The 20,058-nt window shown below is 42.9% G+C and overlaps 2 protein-coding genes across 2 annotated transcripts in view; both read right to left on the bottom strand.

Moving 5' to 3' along the window:
* Window positions 1–15,595: 15,595 nt before the first annotated feature.
* LOC126962282 (uncharacterized) lies at window positions 15,596–17,374 on the bottom strand. The gene is made up of 3 exons (XM_050803141.1): window positions 17,130–17,374; window positions 16,251–17,072; window positions 15,596–16,206 (listed from the first exon to the last, which is right to left on the bottom strand). The coding sequence occupies exons 1-3, from the start codon at window positions 17,372–17,374 to the stop codon at window positions 16,113–16,115; spliced, it is 1,161 nt and encodes a 386-aa protein (XP_050659098.1). The 3' UTR covers window positions 15,596–16,112.
* The window catches only part of PLEKHS1 (pleckstrin homology domain containing S1), a 50,219-nt gene continuing 47,267 nt past the window's right edge, over window positions 17,107–20,058 (bottom strand). Inside the window, exon 16 of the mRNA XM_050802704.1 lies at window positions 17,107–17,585. Coding sequence (XP_050658661.1) covers window positions 17,406–17,585 — 180 coding nt within the window. The 3' untranslated portion in view covers window positions 17,107–17,405. The remainder of the gene's footprint in view (window positions 17,586–20,058) is intronic.

The following is a 20,058-nucleotide window of genomic DNA, read 5'->3' as shown; positions in this document are numbered from 1 at the left end:
TTTCAGCACCCTTTGATACTGAAATGTAAACAGCTAGTTTTAAATTCCTGAGATTAGTGTTGATCTCAACCAAAATGTTATCACTAAAATGAATTGTCATACCTATTTAAACTATTTAAAGCTAAACAGGATTACTCACGGAAATCCAATTTACTGGATTTAAACATCACCAAATTGTTTGGAAGGGAAGTTTCATTATTTGGAGGGCAGACACGTTTAAAATCAAGGTGAGACATAGAGAACTTACAACATATTCAAGGTTGTACAGTGAGTAACTGGGGAGGGCGGGACTAAATTCAGATGTTTTGATGGTCACCAACATCCCATTGCCTCAGGAACCCTGCTGTTGAACTCATGCGTGACAATACTCTCATTTTAGTTCTCTTGATAAATGCAAACCTCTGCAGATTTTAGACCAATTTCTTGCCTTTTTCAAACTGTGCACTCTATCATTTGAATGTTAAATTCCAGAGCTCTTTGTTCCAAACGATGTCACTAGGAAATGTCTGATCCATTCCAACCGCCTTGCAGAAATGCAGCAAAATTATGAAGCAAAAAAATATTTGGAGCCTTTACAAGGGTACTCATGTGGGACTGCTATTTCTCAGGACAAAGACAAGTTCTTCAAAAGATTACATTTGTCAGACAAGAAAGGAGAAAGGCAAGATTATGCTGGCAGCAGAAACCCAATCTATCAAGACTCAAGATTTTAGGAATAATAACACATTCACAAAAGGGTTTTGATGTTATCAGTGTGTTAAATCTATTGAACATTTTTAGATGATTACTTTAAAATATGTGTATTTAGTCCATAGCATAATTATACCTAATTTTAGCATAAGTACACTATTTTCCTTCCTTCCCTCCCTCCCTCCCTCCCTTTTCTTCCTTTTCTTCTTTTTCTTCCTTTCTTCTTTTTTGAGACAGGGTTTCCCTCTCATTGCTCAGGCTGGAGTGCAATGGCACAATCTTGGCTTATTGCAACCTCTACCTCCCGGGCTCAAGCAAGTCTCCTGCCTCAGCCTCCAGAGTAGCTAGGACTATAGGTGCATGCCACCGCTTCTGGTTAATTTTTGTATTTTTCATAGAGATTATGTTTTGCCATGTTGGCCAGGCTGGTCTTGAATTCCTGAGCTCAAGTGATCCACCTGCCTCGGCCTCCCAAAGTGCTGGGATTATAGGCGTGAGCCACTGCACGCGGCCTCACTATTAATTTTCAATTCAGATGTCAGTCATTAAAAAGTCCCTAAAAATTGGCAGGAAATATATAGCCTCTAATAACTTTGTGTGGAAAACAGATCTATTATTATAATTTTTATGCTGGAATTGATGATTTTACCAAAATGTAAGCTCCATGAGTCCATGAGATCAGCAATTTTTTTTACTTCTTTGGTCTGTTTTGTTATTGTTATTGTTGTTGTTTGTTTGTTTGTTTTTTAGATGAAGGCTTGCTCTGTCGCCAGGCCGGAGTGCAGTGGCATGACCTCAGCTCACTGCAGCCTCTGCCTCCTGGGTTCAAGCGATTTTCCTGCCTCAGCCTCCTGAGTAGCTGGGACTACAGGCGCCTGCCACCACGCCCGGCTAATTTTTGTATTTTTAGTAGAGACGGGGTTTCACCATTGTTGGCCAGGATGGTTGCGATCTCTTACAGTTCTGGTGCCTTGATTCGTATTTGGAATGTAATTGGTCCTACAGATATTTGTTGAGTAAACGACTTTTCTTAAAGAGATACAAATTGGCTAGCAAGTAGACAAAACTAAAAATGTGGACAACTTACAAAAGTAAAGAGCACTTAGTACTAGAGCTTATTCGTATTTTCAGGTGTCATCAATTTGAGATTAAGGAAGGGAATTTGATTTTGACATTGATTTTGTTTTTACCAAATCTTCAACCCATGTATTTGCAGCCATGTGCTCACCTTGATAGTTTGCAATGCCAGAGATGGCAATAGAAAGAGGAGTTATATTTAATGTGTCTTTATGTCTTCAGGGTGTCTTGTGCATAGTGGGTATTCAATGCATAGTTATAGAGTTGTGTTGGAATAGGCAACTTAAGTTTTAAGCATAGCTTTCTATTTTTCTTGGCAAATTTTATTCTGGGAAAGGAACGACATAAGGTCTGAACACATAGACATATTGTTATTCAGTCCTGCCACAATGATTAAGTTTGGTTTTATTTCCAGACCTGAAATGAAAATCAGTTAACATATGGGAAATACTGCACAATTCCTCTCCACCTGCCTGTCATTTTCTAAGGAAGTGCTAGCTGCATACTTTCCCATGTGGTTTTACGTGGATTTGTGTTGTATTAAGATACTGTGGTTACTAAGCATTTCGACATGAGGCCCCTTTGAGAGTTAGGTAAGTTGACACTTACTGGCTAAGTTTGCCCTGTGCTGCCCCCACCTAAGCAGGGCTCATGTGACAGAGCTGGGGAGACCTCACGGCTGAATTTTCATAGGATGGCACCAGGGGCCATTGGGCACTCAAGAAGTGGGTGCGGTGAATGCACTTTCCACCTCCTCACCACACCTTCCCCTGTCCTATCGGTCCACATTCTTTAGTCACTGCAGTGTTTTTGAATGCTAACTTTCAATACACTTTGCTTCCGTTCCAAGTGGCAGTCTTCGTGTCTAGAGCGATGGGATCCAGAATTTTCCCATCTGAAAAGACATGTTTTTCCTAAATATTCATTTAGTCTTTAATAATTGGAATCCCAAGAAAATCAACAGAGTGTTTAACAGTAGCAGCTTCACCTGATGCCTGAGTCTTTAACTGATTCTCTCCTACCATGCACTTGAGACACAAACTCCCACTAACTGCTGGGGACCCTAACTTTTAAGGCACAACATTTATACTGAGAAGCTGGGTGATAAGTAGACTGACTGCCATTATAGATGAACAGAAGCAGGTGTGGATGCTTCAAGCCGTGATGGTGATCAAAAAAGTAGTTCTTTCTCAACCTAAAAGACAATAACCAATGTTGGCTTACTTTGAAGCCAGATCACTTCCAGAACCCTGAAGTCACACAGTCACAGGATTTGATTAGTTTATTTTGTGAAGGTCAATGAGGGAAGTGACTTTTTCAGATCATGTCATTTCTATATTAGAGGTCTAGCTTTAAATTCTTGAACTGCTTGGAGCACAAGGACTGACAATATGATAGAACCCAAGCTTCTAGCCTAGACATTCTCTAATACAATATCATGCAGAAAGAGTTGTATTTGTTTAAGGGCTCAAAGAAATGAACAAAGGATTAAAAATCCCTAGAGAAAGACAGAAAGAGACAAATATCAATAGGCACACAAGAAAATGAGTCTAAGATTATAACAATAATCAAATTTGGAACTCTTTTTTAAGCATAATGGGATTAAAAGAAATTTTGACTGTAAAACAAAGACCTCAAAGAACTATCTTCCTCTGAAGAATTTTGGAAATGTGTCTCTGGAAAGTACGTCATGTGGCTGCCATCTGTCAGATGAAATTAAGGAAATAAATCTGCTTATTCGTTGACCAGCCTGCCTGTCATTGTTATTCCCTCAACATGAAATAATAGACAAGTTATTAAGTTTAAAGGTTTTTTTGATATTAACTTTAAAAAGGAGAAGAAAGGTAATTTTCAAAAGGGAACCAAAGTAGTTCCTGGAAACCACCTTGATTTTGTGTTGACATCAAGATATAACAAACAAAACATGACGTCTATTGACATTGGCAAAAATAAAATGCTTCAGTGATGCCCAGAAAAGGTCAAGACAAATGAGTGGGAATTGTTGTTCCATCAAAGGGTTGGACAAGTTTTAGGAATCTGGGTGAGATGTTGCATCAGTTAACATTTTGTGGGGAAAATTAGTTCATATCAATTGATAGTCCCAGTGACTAGAGAAACCATCTGGATTTCCATATTCCTCTCCACAACCTCTCTCAAGCATGTACTGTCTTTCCTAGTTAGACAAGAATGTGGAGTTAGATCTTAGTTCTACAACTTAATAACTGTATGATCTCTCTGATCTTTAGTTTCCCCATCAGTAAAATGGGAATAATCCAACACCTAAGCTTATAAAAATTATTAGGAGGATGAAGTGAAACAACGCTTATAGAGGGCTTGGCTCACTTCCTGCTGTAATCATTCAACAGATGGTAGTTTTCACTATCGTTATGTGCAGTGTCTCTTCACTATTATGTTCATTTGAAGTCATTTTTGTCCCTATGCTCAATCTACTTGTCTTTCCAAATGTCATTCATGCTTTAAGTCCCAATTTAAGCCCTACCTGTTCCAAGGAGACTTGTCTGAGTACAATAGGTTGTATGCATGTTCTCTTTCTCTGAATTCTTGCATCACTTATGGTTTATACGGTGGGTTCAGGCACTTAAATACGTTCTCTCTTCTGTTTCACAATACTTAGTTCATGCTAATTATTCACATTTCCTTGAATGGATTCAGAATGATAGGCCTTAGGGTTTCATGGGTTTCTTAAAAGGTTACATTATCATAATTTGTCAAAAAAATTTCCCATTTTACCGATGCAGTAATTGTGACCCAGAAAGGTGAAGTGAATTTTCCAGGCTAAAGGTCAAACTCAGTGGCACATCAGTAGGACTCTAAAGACTGTGCCTTATACAGTGGTGCGTGGGTCTTGGAGGGAGGCCAACCTGAGTGAGAATCCATCACCTCAACACAGTTATTTAACCTCTCTAACCTGAAAAATGACGTTGACAGTATTTACCTTGCAGAGTTGTTGAGGAGATTAAATGGAATAATGTCCATAAAGTCCCAGTAAGGCACCTCACATTGTTGAGTAGATGTTCAAAAAATCAGATCTCTTTCATTTATTTTGTTTGTTTTCAGACAGAGTCTTGCTCTGTCGCCCAGGCTGGAGTACAGTGGCATAATCTCGGCTCACTGCAACCTTCAAGTGATCCTCCTGCCTCAGCCTCCTGAGTAGCTGGAACTATAGGCGTGTACCACCAGCCTGGCTAATTTCTGTATTTTTAGTAGAGACAGGGTTTCACCATGTTGGCCAGGCTGGTCTCAAACTCTTGACCTCAAGTAACCCACCCACCCTGAAGTGCTGGGATTACAGATGTGAGCCACCGCGACTGGCCCATTTCTTTCTGCATCTTTAAAGAAGATACCTTTTGTAGCATCTATATTCCAAACCTATATTAAGCAGCACTGAATAAATTCTTGGTTTAATGACTCAAGGGCAAAGTGGAGGGCTTTTGCTAGTGATAAACGTTAGAACTCTATTATCCCTAGAGTCTCTGAACTAAACAGCTCTAAGAACTCATCTACGTAACCAAAAGCAACAAGAGACTTGGGGTACCTGTGGGCATTGCAGCTGTACTTTGTGGAAGGCTTTGCATTGTGAGATGGTTACCTCATATTTAACTTCAATTTGATATGCAATTGTTATTATTTTAAGCACTCTTTAAGACTCTTTTGTGGTTTTAAAATTTTTTTATTTTTAAAGACTCTTAAATAGAAACATGACCAAGGTATGGTTTTGTCCTCAAAGAATCCACGCATTTATGTGGAATAACAGATATATTTACAAATAACCTCAATAGATTTACATGCTGCAGAGGTAATGGATACAAAGTGATGTGGAAATACAGATAGGACAATCAATTAGGCCCAAGAAGGAGAAGCAACGAGAGCTGTTGAGAAGCATGACATTTGAGCTAGACGCTGTGGGTTGAATGTTTACCAAATAAATACAGACTTTATTAAAATCGTTCAGGGCACTGCAAGATGCTTCAAGCTTCTTTTCTCTTCAATTCCTAGATCACAGAGTTAATAAGGTAATCCTGATATTGTTTTAATGATCTGGGTAATCTACACTCTCAAAATCCAGCGAATTGGGAAGGAGGGATAGCAGGGGAAAGGAGGGTTGCAGAGATGAAAATGCTTTGATGATCACGAATAGCGTGCTAATGCCTAACAGCCACCATGAGACCGTGTGAAGGGAAGCATCCTTCCTAAATTGATGGCAACACTAGTATCAAGTCTATTTATATAGCTCAATAAATAAAGACTGCATTAAACATGTTCACAGCACTGCCTAATAAATCCACAACCCAGCTCAAGTTTGGCTTATGTAAGCTGGGAGGAATCTTGGCAGAGCCCTTTGCAGTTTCACTCACTTCAAAAGTGTGAGATATTAATTAAGGAAAAGGTGGATTACAGCATCTAGGCTGATTTGTGCTGGCAGCATCTTGCTAGCAATCTGTAATCGCTCAAGACTAATTTCTTCCTAAACATCCCTCTTCTTGAGTTTAAGCCCACGCCTCCTCCGCTTAGCTCTCAGTTAGAGCTTCTCATCTCCTAGGTAGGCCTTATGATTTGGTCATTATTTAGACTTTTGAAGACCTTTTCTCCTACAGTGTTAAATTTTATGTGATTTTGGCTGGCAAGATAATGGGATTGCAAGACCGCCTATGAGAAATCAAGGTTGGATTAGCATATAAGGCAAACACACATACACACGCACCAAGAAACCCCAAAACAAAACATTTGATCAAGGGGTTACCTTTCTTTGGAGCACAGCAAAGTCCTGCCAGTCCCAAATATGTAAAAATAGCAATTATGTTTTCTTAGCAACTTCCAAAAGAAGGCTTTAGGGGAGGAACTGTAATTTCTAGCTACTTTAGCCACTGTCAATAGCTACTTAGCTGTTGATAAACTGAGAAATATGTCATTTGTCTTGGATGCTTTATTGTTATCTTTCCACTTTCTCTGAAGTCTAGCTCTGCACATCCTGCCCTTCTAGGCACTAAGTGCCCTCTTGTCCTTTCTTGCCATCTTTTTGTTCTGTTAAGACGCATATAGTCATTTACACTTTAGTATAAGTGGATCTTCAAGTGGAACTCCTGATTGTCGGGGTAATCTTATTTTAAGATTTGATAATTATAGTAATTATTACCTATAAAGGAGTTAAAGACTCTCATTAAGCAGGTAGTCAATTGTTTCTTCTGCGGGGAAACTCTTAGGAGATTCACATGAAGTAATGTTCTAGAAAAGCCTGCTTAATCGGTCCACAGGAAAGTGACTCCTGCCTTTTTTCTGTATGAACTATGAATGAAGCCCATTTCCAGCACTGAAGGATGCCTTAATATAAAACTTCCCTACCCCGGTCTAGAGTCTAAGAGGGAAATTTTCTTCTGTATTTTTTATATATACCATATATATTTACATACCATAACATTTACCTTCTTAAAGAGTATAATTCAGTGATTTTTAGTATATTCACATAGTTGTACAATCAACCTCACTATCCAATTTCAGAATTTTTTTTTTTTTTTTTTTTTTTTTTTTTTTTTTGAGATGGAGTCTAGCTCTGTAGCCCAGACTGGAGTGTAGTGGTGCAATCTCAGCTGGCTGCAACCTCCGCCTCCCAGGTTCAAGCGATTCTCCTGCCTCAACCTCCCAAGTAGCTGGGATTACAGGTGCCCACCACCACACCCAGCTAATTTTTGCATTTTTAGTAGAGATGGAGTTTCACTGTGTTGGCCAGGCTGCTCTCAAACTCCTGACCTCATGATCCCCCCCACCTCAGCCTCCCAAAGTTCTGGGATAATAAGCGTGAGCCACTGTGCCTGGCCCAATTTCAGAATATTTTAATCACCCCAAAAAGAAACCCATTAACAATCACTTCATTCTCCCTTCCCCTACCCTCTGGCAACCACTAATCTACTTTTTGTCTCTGTGGATTTGTCTATACTAGACATTATATATAAACAGAATAATGCAATATGTGCCTTTTATGTCTGGCTTCTTTCAGTTAGCATGATGTCTTCAAGGTTCATCCATGTCGTAGCATATATCAGTACTTCATTCTTGTTTTTTTTGTTGTTGTTTTGTTTTTTGTTTGTTTGTTTTTGAGACAGAGTCTCACTCCGTCACCCAGGTCGGAATGCAGTGGCACTATCTCGGCTCACTGTAACCTCTGCCTCCAAGACTCAAGTGATCCTTCCACCTCAGCCTCCTGAGTAGCTGGGACCACAGCTGCATGCCACCATGTCCAGCTAATTTTTTATATTTTTGATAGAGATGGGATTTTGCCATATTGCCCAGGCTTGTCTCAAACTCCTGAGATCAGGAGATTCATCTGCCTTGGCCTCCCAAAATGCTGGGATTACAAGCATGCGCCACCATGCCTGGCCTCTTTTTTATGACCAAATAATATTCCATATTATTTATTCCATGAATACATCACATTTTGTTTATCTATTCCTCAATGAATGGACATTTTCACTTTTTGGCTATTATGAATAACAGTACTATGAGCATTCATACACATGTTTATGTGTGGACATATATTTTCATTCTACAAGGGAACTTTTTACCCCTAAACAATTTTCACACCTTAATTAGGCTATCACCTCCCTGAGGGAACATATTTTATTGCTGTTAATATCACCAGTGCCTGACAGGCCCCTGAACCCAGAAGATGCTGGAAAAGTGCTGACAGTGACAGCCGACAGAGATTAAGGAGTTCTACAGGACCCTCAAGAACTTCTGTGGCCCTCCAGTTATATTCTGGGGGCTGTGCACTGGGGATTTGGCCTGTTCTAGAATATTAAGTGAATCCTATTCATTCTTCAAGACATGAAATCCCTCCCACTACATTTCTCCACCCTAAATAAATCTATCCCTTGAAGCTTTTTCCAAACCAACTAGATAGGATTAGTCTTTAAGACTTTTGTGTTTGTAACATTGAGTTGTGTCTTTAACAAAGGATTTAGGATACTCGTATTTGCCTTGTAGGTATCTATGTATATGTCTTTACTCCACCTCACTTGATGACAAGGTCTACAAAGCCAAAGATTCTTTATTACTCACCTCCTATCCAGAGGACTAGCTCTAATGCCTTTGTCACTAGAAGTATGCATTCGTTTCGTATTAACTTGACTATAATATAGAGTCAGATGGCCAGCTGAAAGAAGAGGTATGAAACACGTTTACTAGTCATAACAGAAGCCACTGCAGAATTCCCCTGGCTCCTGGAACCACAAAAGGAACCACTTTTGTGGTTCTTTTGGGCAATAGGCCCGGAAGATGAATGCGTGTTACTGAAATGAGAGATGTACGAAAACGCCGAGTCATTCTGTGAGTCATTCCAACATGTTCCTTGTTTTTACTTTTGGCAAGTGAGCTCCATGTCTGATCATGTCTGCACCGCCATCCCTTGTTGGATTATTCTCTTCCAGAGCTCAATTTCAACTCCTCTTTCACGACGGCTGTGGTCTCCAAAGCCAGTCTTTCTGGTCTGAATTCTGGCTCTGTCTGGTACTAGCCATAGCCTTGAACAAGCGATGTATCTTCTCTGTCCTTTGTCTCCCCATCCGAAACCCAGGGACAGTGAGAGTCCTGGTCTTGCAGGGCTGTTTTTTGTTTTGTGTTGTTTTTGTTTTTGTTTTTTTCGAGACACGGTCTCGCTCTGTTGCCCAGGCTGGAGCATAATGGCGCTATCTAGGCTCACCGCAATCTCTGCCTCCTGAGTTCAAGTTCAAGCAATTCTCCTTCCTCAGCCTCCTGAGCAGCTGGCATTACAGACGCCTGCCATGACGCCCAGCTAATTTTTGTATTTTTGTAGAGACGAGGTTTCTCCATATTGGCCAGGCTGGTCTTGAACTCCTGACCTCAAGTGATCCGCCCGCCTCGGCTTTCCAAAATGCTGGGATTACAGGCATGACCCACTGCACCCAGCACACAGGGCTGTTGTAGGAGTCAGTAGAGTGTTTGAATATTGCCTGGCAGATAGCAGGCACTCACCGCACGTTAGTCATGGTTGACTTTCTGTTCCATCTCAATCTCCTTCCTTTCTGAACTCTGCTCTCACCATGCAGTTTGATAGTTCATTGACCTCTGATTTTTCTTGGAGAGTAATTTTACTCTGCCTCTAATTATTTTTCTGGTGGTCTCACCTATCCAGAACATACTTGAGAGCCAAGAGGCAAGCAAATGGCAATACCTTCACCACCACCACCGCCACTAGCACCAAGGCAACTGAGAACTCCAAATCAGTGTCACAGAACCCCTGGATTAAGAACCAACATCTTTACTCACAAAACCTCTTGGACCCATACTCAAAGCCTATTGACTCCTGGTGCATATGGTTAGAACAAGCTGCATCCTCTGCTTTTGCAACCCACAGCATAAACAAAGCTGTCTAGGATCAATTGGCATAGGGGAAAATAGTCCCCCGCAGCTCAGTACTCCGGAGGAAATATTTAGAGTAGTAGATACTTAGAATGCCCATAACCATGTCCCTGAGTGGGAGGAGTTTAAGAATGCAGGAAAGTGTTAAGAAATTTTAGAAAGATTATGATTCATGTAAGCTAAAAATTAAACTTACAGAATAGTGCCATATCAAATGATATCAGGTAAACAAAAGATAATGGTATGCTCAATTTTTCTCTTCCTCACCACGTAGTAAGCTCTTTTTAAGAGACTTTTAGATCTTCTATTTCTTTTATGTCCCCGTAACAGCACCAAGCCTATTAACTACTGCATAGGAACCTTAGAAATCTCTTAATTGTTGAAAAAAGAGCTTACATTAAAAAGGCCCGGCATTGTGGCTCATGCCTGTAATCCCAACACTTTGAGAGGCTGAGGCAGGCGAATCACTTGAGCTCAGGAGATCGAGACCAGCCTGCAATGTAATGAGACTTCATCTCTACAGAAAACAACCACACAAAATTGGCCAGGTGCAGTGGTGTGTGCCTATAGTTCCAGCTACTCAGGAGTTTGAGGTGGGAGGATCGCTCAAGCCTGGGAAGTCAAGGTTGCAGTGAGCCAAGATCCTGCCACTGTACTCCAGCCTGGGTGAGAGGAACAAGACGCTATCTCAAAAAAAAAAAAAAAAAAAAAAAAAAAGCCCATAACTTGGTTTTCAATTAATTGCATCTGACCCCAGACCAAAATAAATAAATAAATAAAAATAAAGTTATTAGCCTCACAATGGAATGACTCTGATAACATTTTTTGTGGGGAGCGGGGGCGGGGGGTGCTGGGGTCAGATGCAGTTAATAAATACTCATTTATGAACAAGGTTTGTGAATTAGTATTTAACACAACATTCCTTCTTTTAACATATACTTATTGAGTACTTGTTATGCGCCATGCCCTGTATTTATATGCTAGGAATATGGTGGTGAATAAGAAAGATGTGAATTGTTCTCCTCTTGGGGCTTAATACCCTGGATCAGTGCTGGCCTCTGGAAGTTTCTGTGATTAAAATATTTCACATCTGTGCCATGTAACACAGTACCAAATTGCCACATAGGGTTATTGAATGCTTCAAATGTGGCTGGTGCAACTGAGAAACTGAATTTTAAATTTTATGTAATTTGCATTAGTTACAGTTAAATGGTCACATGGAGCTAGTGGCTGTCGTATGAGGCAGCACAGCTCCAGAACCCAGTGCTGTGACTGCAAGGGTGCCCCTTAAACCTCCCTTCATTTTCTAGAACCATCTAACCAGAGTTGATATGGAGAATGACCCGTAAGTCCTACCAGATTCTTGATCATTAGACAAAGATTTCATTAACTCAGGCATTTTAAGGAGCTTTTTCTGTAAAACACATATCTTGCATATCCACAAAGTTCAACTTCACTGAAGAACTGAGTTAATCCAGCTAAATCTGAACACCCTCTCCCTTTGGGCCTGTTTATGATACTTTAAATTCCTCTTATCTCAAGGGAAAGTCACTTGGCACAAGCTCTAGAGAGAAATGGGATGGAGGTGGGGGGATCATGGTGCACTGTCATCTTAGCATATCAAAGAATTATTGTGATTCTCCACCTGTCCTCTCCACTCCCTGCTGATACACACACACACACACACACACACACACACACACACACACACACTTAGGTACATATATTGAACGTACAGTGGCTCATTCTCTAGGTAGAGAAGAATACCTTCCTGGAATCTACACTCACATGTTGACGGCTTCAAGTAAGGATGCATGTATTTGGCCCTGTGCATTCATTCCGTATCTTACCAGCTGCTTTTAAGATTTCACTCTGAAGGGTTTGCATCCTCAGCCAAGAGAACAAAGTGGACACATATAGACTCCCTCTGTGGCCTGTTCTGGATGCATAAGGCAACCATTTGGAAGGGAGAGCAGGCCAGAGAGGTGGTACCGCCAGATGCCCTGCTGAGAAGTGTGAGTGCAGGGAAGGTGTTGGCCTGGGAGGTGGAGGCATGGCATGGAGCCAGAGAAGCCCAGGCCAATGTCTCCACATGTCTGGGCTCTGGTTTCTTCTCCAGCAAGACTGAAAGGCTGCACCAGATTTGAGCTGAGTATGTGATGGTCAAGAATTGCTCCAGTCCATTCTCATGACCTCCTTTCCTCCAGAAATCTGCCAGACGGGCTATCCTGGCAGGAAAGCTGGGCCAATCGCTTTGCAGTCCCCAGCCCCATACTCACCCACCTAGAACCAGGTTGGGACAAATATCAAGGGCAGCTCTGGAAGGGGAAAGATCACAGGTGGCAGAAGGCACTGAGGGTGGGTGTGGGCGTGGCTGTGGTGGGCAGTGTGTCAGGAGGGTCTGTCCCACCCTCCTAGCTCTGGCAGAATTATACACATACGAGTCACAAGTGTTTTTCTAGCCCCAGCCTGGGAATTGTCTGCATCTCCCAGCAGCCTGTCCTGTACCTTTCTTTTCTTAGCTGTGCAGCAGAAAGGGCTCTAAAAGCTGAGGTCTGAGACAATGGCTTGATGACTGGGCTTTGGGGCCAGTTTGGTCATGAGCTTCCCTTGGAGCCACTCCCGTTATCAGGAGAAAGAGCCTCAGTGGGCCCCTGGGGAAGCGTGGCACCCAGCCCTGGGAAAGGGGAGGCCTAGAGGAGTGAACCCAGGCCCTGAGGAGCGGCAGGCAGAAGTGGCTTTGCTGAAGCCAAAGCTATGGGCTCCTTTCTCCACCTCAACTGCACAACAGCATGGGGTGGTGCCCAGCTCCTCCAGGCACTGATTGTACCCTTCCCTAAGTAGCAGATAGCAAGGAGTGAAAGCCAGGCTTCTCCCTTCAGGAATCAAGCCTTTTTGCAGGTGGGGAGGGGGTGACAGTCATTAACCTCTTTCAGAACTATTGGAAACTGTGGGTCTTCTTCCCTCAATAATGTGCATCCTCCACATTCTGCAGCCTCTCGGGAGGACTCATGTGCCTCTCCACGGGACCCCAGGGACAGTGCTCCCCAGTGTATGTTCCCTGTTCCACCTGCAGTGAGATCCCCTTCAGGGAAGGTGGCTGTTAGAACGCAGTTATTAGGGTCCCATACTGGATCTGCAGAATCAGAATCTTTCAGTTGGGGGAACCTTGGAATCTGCCCCGAGATGTTCCTTGAGAACAAACTCCTCATGTGAGAGAAGCCCCCAGAGCAGGATCCTTATAACAAGGACCCCAGCTGGCCCTGATGTCGGAGGAAAGTTTTGGGATTAAGAGAGGGCCAAGGGCAGGCTGGCTGATCTCCCTATGCTGGGCTGGAAGAGCATGGGATTGGGAGCCAGGAGTTTTGTGTTCTGGGCCCGGCACTTCCTTGAGCCATGTCAATGATTCACCTCCTGAGGCCTCCCGCTGTTCTTTGCCTCATTGAGGGGATGGAAAGACTGGTGGGTAAGGTTTGCCCACTGGCCTCCGTTTCGCATTTATTGGTGTGGTAGTGTGGCCTCAGAGCAGGCCCAGGGAAGGACCTTTGGGCTTCAAAGCAGTGTATCCACCCACACCATGGTTGCCAGGTGGTTTTACCTGGAGGTTTTAAAAATTTCTTTCATTGCAGTGGCTTGGCTTCTCATTTCTGAAGGTTTAAAAAATATGTACATGTGGCCAGGTGCGGTGGCTCGTGCCTGTAATCCCAGCACTTTGGGGGGCCGAGGCAGGTGGATCACCTGAGGATAGGAGTTCAAGACCAGCCTGGGCAACATGGCAAAACCCCATCTCTACTAAAAGTACAAAAAAAAGTTGTACTTTACTAAAGGTACAAAAAAATGTTGTACTTTACTAAAAGTACAAAAAAAAGTTGTACTTTACTAAAAGTACAAAAAAATGTTGTACTTTACTAAAAGTACAAAAAATTAGCTGAGTGTGGTGGCTGGTGCCTGTAATCCCAGCTACTTGGGAGGCTGAAGCAGGAGAATCGCTTGAACCTGGGAGGCAGAAGTTGCAGTGAGCTGAGATCGCACCACTGCACTCCAACTTGGATGGCAGAGCGAGACTCAGTCTCAAAAAAACAAAGTATATATATACATATATATTTTTTCCCACACTTGCATTTTTGTATTATAAAAGTGACATATGCTCATTGCAAAAAAAGTATTCAAACATTACAGAAATGCCTCTCTTCCCATGGCCAGCCCTGATCATATTTCTCAGAGATAATTCGTACTAAAAATTTGATTCTAAGTTTTAATTAAAAAAAAAGAAAGCATGTAGAGCAACAGTGGCACAAGGAACACCTGTGGAGTGTTTACTCCTGATTAGGGAATGTACTTACAAGGAAACCTCACAATAGCCCTGGGAGGTACGGACCTCTCAACCTAGCGAGGATTGAAGAAATTTGATATACACATATACATATACATACACACAAACACCAAACATCTATTTGTACAAAAGTGGGATGATGTTATCCTTATTATACAACTTGATTCTTTCATTCTTAATATATCAAGAACAATTTTACAGAACTGTGCATGTTGAACATTTTAACATCTGCAGTATTCAATGATATGAAATCAGAATTAAGCAATACCCAAATGATTTTTTTTTTTTGGAGACGGAGTTTCGCTCTTTTTGCCCAGGCTGGAGTGCAATGGCATGATCTCGGCTCACCGCAACCTCCACCTCCCGGTTCAAGTGATTCTTCTGCCTCAGCCTCTCAAGTAGCTGGGATTGCAGGCATGCACCACAATGCCCAGCTAGTTTTGTATTTTTAGTAGAGATGGGATTTCTGCATGCTGGTCAGGTTGTTCTCGAGCTCTTGGCCTCAGGTGATCCACCTGTCCTGGCCTCCTGAAGTGTTGGGATTATAGGTGTGAGCTACTGTGCCCGGCCTGATTTTTATTATTACAAACAATGCTGTAGTAAACTATTTTTTTTACATGTATCTTTGTGTATATGTGTATTTCTGTAGGATAAGTTTATAGAAACAGTAGATCCAAAAGGGCATGCATATTAGTTCATTCTTACATTAAATAAAGAAATCCCCAAGATCGGGTAATTTATAAGAAAAGAGGTTTAATTGGCCCACAGTTCTGCAGGTTGTACAGGAAACATGGCGGCATCTGCTTCTGGGGAGGCCTCAGGAAGCTTTCACTTGTGGCAGATGGAGCAGGCATCTTACACGGCAGGAGCAGGAGCAAAAGAGTGAGCAGGGAGGTGCTGCACACTTTTAAACAACCGGATCTCACGAGAACTTACTATCATGAGAATAGCACCAAGGGGATGATGATAAATCATTCACGAGAAATCCACTCCCACGATATCATGATCTAGCTGCCTCCCACCAACTTCCACCTCCAACACTGGGGACTACAATTCAACATGGGATTTGTTAGGGATACAGATCCAAACCATATCAGCATGTAAATGAAAAAATTTTAATACTTTCCGAACAATCTGGATAACAGGAAATGAAATGTATTTGAATGTCTCTTCTAAGTGCTGAAGGTATTTTCAAATCCAAGTCCAAATATGAGGCTGGCAACAGGACATTTGTTTCCCAGAGCTGGTTTTAGATTCTTGGTTCTGCAACTGAACGGTTATGAAACTTGGAGAAACAAAGAGGGTATGCCTTTCATCGCTCTGGGCCGTGATTTCTACCATGTGAAACAACAGCATGGTAAAATCCTCTCTCTGAAGCCTGTTTTTGTTCTAACAGTCCCCAGTTTGATTAGTGCTTTAGCTCTCTGCCTTTGTTTTCCTATTTATAAAAAAGAATTTTATTCCTTTGACCTTCCAGGATCAATTAGTCAATGGATCCATTAGTGAAGAACTTTCAACCTTGAAGTGCTAAGTAGAGATGTTATTGCTTGTAGAGCAAGCTGATCTTAGCTGCATATGACCTAAAACTGCTGCAACTTCTAAAATAGTTGCTGGGTCTTTAAGAGAACAAGATACTTATTGAATCCAAAAGGCCACTCTGTCTCAGCACTCTGGCTTGTGGGGTTGAGGAGAGGCCGGTGTTTGGGAAGGAGGTGTTTGGGAAGGAGGTATTGGGAAGGAGGTGTTTGGGAAGGAGGTGTTTGTTTGGGAAGGAGGTGTTTGTTTGGGAAGGAGGTGTTTGTTTGGGAAGGAGGTATTGGGAAGGAGGTGTTTGGGAAGGAGGTGTTTGTTTGGGAAGGAGGTGTTTGTTTGGGAAGGAGGTGTTTGGGAAGGAGGTGTTTGTTTGGGAAGGAGGTGTTTGTTTGGGAAGGAGGTGTCTGGGAAGGAAGTATTGGGAAGGAGGTGTTTGGGAAGGTGTTGGGAAGGGGGTGTTTGGGAAGGTGTTGGGAAGGGGGTGTTTGAGAGGGTGTTGGGAAGGAGGTGTTTGGGAAGAAGGTGTTGGAAAGGAGGTGTCTGGGAAGGAGGTGTTTGGGAAGGAGGTGTTGGGAAGGAGGTGTTTGGGAAGGTGTTGGGAAGGGGGTGTTTGGGAAGGTGTTGGGAAGGAGGTGTTTGGGAAGGTGTTGGGAAGGAGGTGTTTGGGAAGCAGGTGTTCGGAAGGAGGTGTTGGAAAGGAGGTGTCTGGGAAGGAGGTGTTTGGGAAGGAGGTGTTGGGAAGGAGGTGTTTGGGAAGGTGTTGGAAAGGGGGTGTTTGGGAAGGTGTTGGGAAGGAGGTGTTTGGGAAGGTGTTGGGAAGGAGGTGTTTGGGAAGCAGGTGTTCGGAAGGAGGTGTTGGAAAGGAGGTGTCTGGGAAGGAGGTGTTGGGAAGGAGGTGTTTGGGAAGGTGTTGGGAAGGAGGTGTCTGGGAAGGAGGTGTCTGGAAAGGAGGTGTTGGGAAGGAGGTGTTTGGGAAGCCTGATCGGGTATCACATCTCCCTTGCGAATCTTGCCTTCTTGAAGTAAGAATTTGCAACTGTGTGTCCTTTAACAAAGAAGGAATTGTGTGGACCACATCCTCACAGAACATGGCATGTATTACGTGAGGGACTGACCCAATCTGTGTCTGTGGTGTTTGGGACAATAGCTGAGATAATAAGGACTTCCATTTCCTCCAGGTCCTCCAATCATGTCATGTGACCCTCTTAACATCTCTGACGCAATAACCAGACAGGGAATAGTCATCCCCATTGTTAAGATGCAGATGCAGAAATTCAGAGGGGTGTGCTGACTGTCTCCTATCACATGGCAGTAGCGGGTGGCAGAGCTGGACAGTCCCGGCTCCATCCTGGTTCTACCGCCATGGGTCTGGGGTGCGTTACTCCCCAGCTCCTTTCTGCTGGCTCTTTTTAATGGCCGGACTCCTCTTGGGAGCCCTGTCCAGTCGAGGCTTACCCAGCTGAGAAGGTGCAGCACTTTGGCGTTTTGAGGGACACGTACAGCACGCAGCATGAAATGTCTCTGAATTTGGGATCCTGCCGATGGTAAGCTTTAACTTCTAAAACACAGGAAAGAAGAAAGTTCAATGATTGAAGATTATCTTTCAGATTGTTGCTTCCCAATCTGTCCTCATTAATACCCTTGGGAGCTGGTTTTGAAGAAAGTCCTGCAGCGAACTGTAATATCTGGGCCAGAAGAAGACAGGGATGACTTACTTGGCTACTTGGGTGGAAGGTGGATTTTTAATTTCTGGCATCCATGGGGCTGAGCTTTTAAGGAAGGATCCAGGTAGCATTGATGGTGCTCTCAGGGGTCCAATTGCACCAATAATTAAAAGGCCTCTTGAAACAAGTGAATCAAAATGAAACCACCAGACAGGACTCACCCAGACAAGATTGGGAGGAAATTGAAACTTGATCAGTTTCTCCTGCAACCTATCATGTCCTTCCCCTGCACACACCTTCTCCCCTTCCTTTGAAAATCTCAGTTCTCTCCCCTCTCAATCCCTGCCCCATTCCCACCCCAACCTCCAATTCCCTCATCCGTAGCATAACAGGAAGGAGAGTAAATGGGATTGATTCAAGCACTTTAAAACATCAAGGGCCAATGGCTGTTCTTCCTTTGCTTCCACGTCTCCCTTTTCCAATATTCGTTTTCCTTCCAGGGACCATGTGTTCGAGTGTTAAAAGAGCAATGGATACCCGTCAATACCAAGAAAGAAGTCAGGAATGGTGGCGGTGGGAAAGTAAAGGAATTTTCTGATCTTCCAGATAATCATGAAGATGGATACTGCATATTTCTCAGTAGCATGTAGGAGCTGTTATCAATTGGAAAGGGAAGGCAGAACAAGCACAAGAGAAATGCAGTCGCCCCTTTCCTATGCAATGACTACACAGTCTGGAAAGGCAGTCAGGATAAACTGTAGTCAGCAACACCCAGGTGCCGTTCCTGGATCTGCTCACAGGCAAAGACCCTTTTCCTGGCTTCTGAATTAATGCCTGGATCTTTGGGTCAGAGTAGTGTTTGGTAACTTTCAGAAGAGTTCAGAAGCTTATATTGGCCCCAGTGTATGTGGATCCTTTTTTTTCTTTTTTTGAAACAGTCTCGCACTGTCCGGGCTGGAGTGCAGTGGTGCAGTCTCGGCTCACTGCAACCTCTGCCTCCTGGGTTCAAGCGATTCTCCTGCTTCAGCCTCCCAAGTAGCTGGGATAACAGGCACCCACCACCACGCCTGGCTGATTTTTTGTATTTTTAGTACAGACAGGGAGTTTCACTATATTGGCCAGGCTGGTCTTAAATTCCTGACCTCATGATCCGCCCACCTCAGCCTCCCAAAGTGCTGGGGTTACAGGTGTGAGCCACCTTGCCCAGCCCAGTGTGGATCTTTGGCAGAGAAAATGTGCTATAGGTACCAGATTGTTGGACTGGGGCCCTGAAATCTACTTCTTTTCTGCCATGCACTTTCCTATCCAGTCTTCAAAACCCAAGCCCAACAGCACTTTCTTTGAGACACCATGCTGGCTTCCTTCATACAGATTTACTCCATTCTACCTCTGTGATCCTGTGGCCCTGTGTTCATATCTCAGGGCACACACTGTATTGCAAGTAGCACATAACATGCCTGCTTCATCCACTAATCTGTGAGCTTCTTAAGCTCAGGCTGAGGCCATTTTTGTAGCTCTTGAATTTAGCACAGTATCTAGCACCCAGTAGATGCTCAATAAATAGAAAGTGAATGAATATGTACTTGCTCTGCCACTAACTAGTTATGTATCTTAGACAACTCACTCACTTATCCTCCTGGGATTACTCATTTAGGGTAATGAGTAATAGGGATAGCACAATTTGTATGACCAACAGGACTATTACATAGTGCAGAAGAGATAAGACATGTTCTTAATATAGATATGCTACACAATCACAAAATTCCCAGAGCTGGAAGAAATTTGGAAATCATCTAATACAATGGTTTTCAGAAATTTGAAGCCAAAGAACTGTGTCTTAAGGAAAGCTAACAGGAAAGTCCAACATTTTGGACTAATCTTTTTTTATAAAAGATAAAAGATAAACATGAGCTTCTCTGGTTGAAGACCCAGCATACTCTCTCCTTCCTCTCCTTTCCTTTCACCTCTATCCTAGGGATGTAAGACGTACAGTCTGAAAACCAACTTCTCACTTTAGTGAGAATAAGCTGAAGTCCAGAGAAGGCAGTGAATTTCCTAAGGTCACAGGGCTAATTAGAAAGAAAAGTAGACCAGGGAAGGAATTAACACATGAAGACTGCAGTGACATGCAGGACAATAGCTAGTCCATGAAAAAACAACATACCCATATATTAGGGTTGGTTTGTTGTTGTTTTTCTTTTGAGACAGGGTCTTGCTCTGTCTTCCAGGCTGGAGTGCAGTGGTGCAATCATAGCACACTGTAACCTTGAACTCCTGGGCTCAATTGATCCTCCTGCCTTAGCCTTCTGAAGTGCTGGGATTACGGGTGTCAGCCACTGTGCCCTTCACCACATATTATGTTTAATT

Source organism: Macaca thibetana, chromosome 9 (assembly GCF_024542745.1).
Source record: "Macaca thibetana thibetana isolate TM-01 chromosome 9, ASM2454274v1, whole genome shotgun sequence".
Lineage (NCBI taxonomy): Eukaryota > Metazoa > Chordata > Mammalia > Primates > Cercopithecidae > Macaca > Macaca thibetana.
The sequence above is the reverse complement of the archived record's forward strand: the minus strand, read 5'-3'. Positions and strand labels throughout refer to the sequence as shown.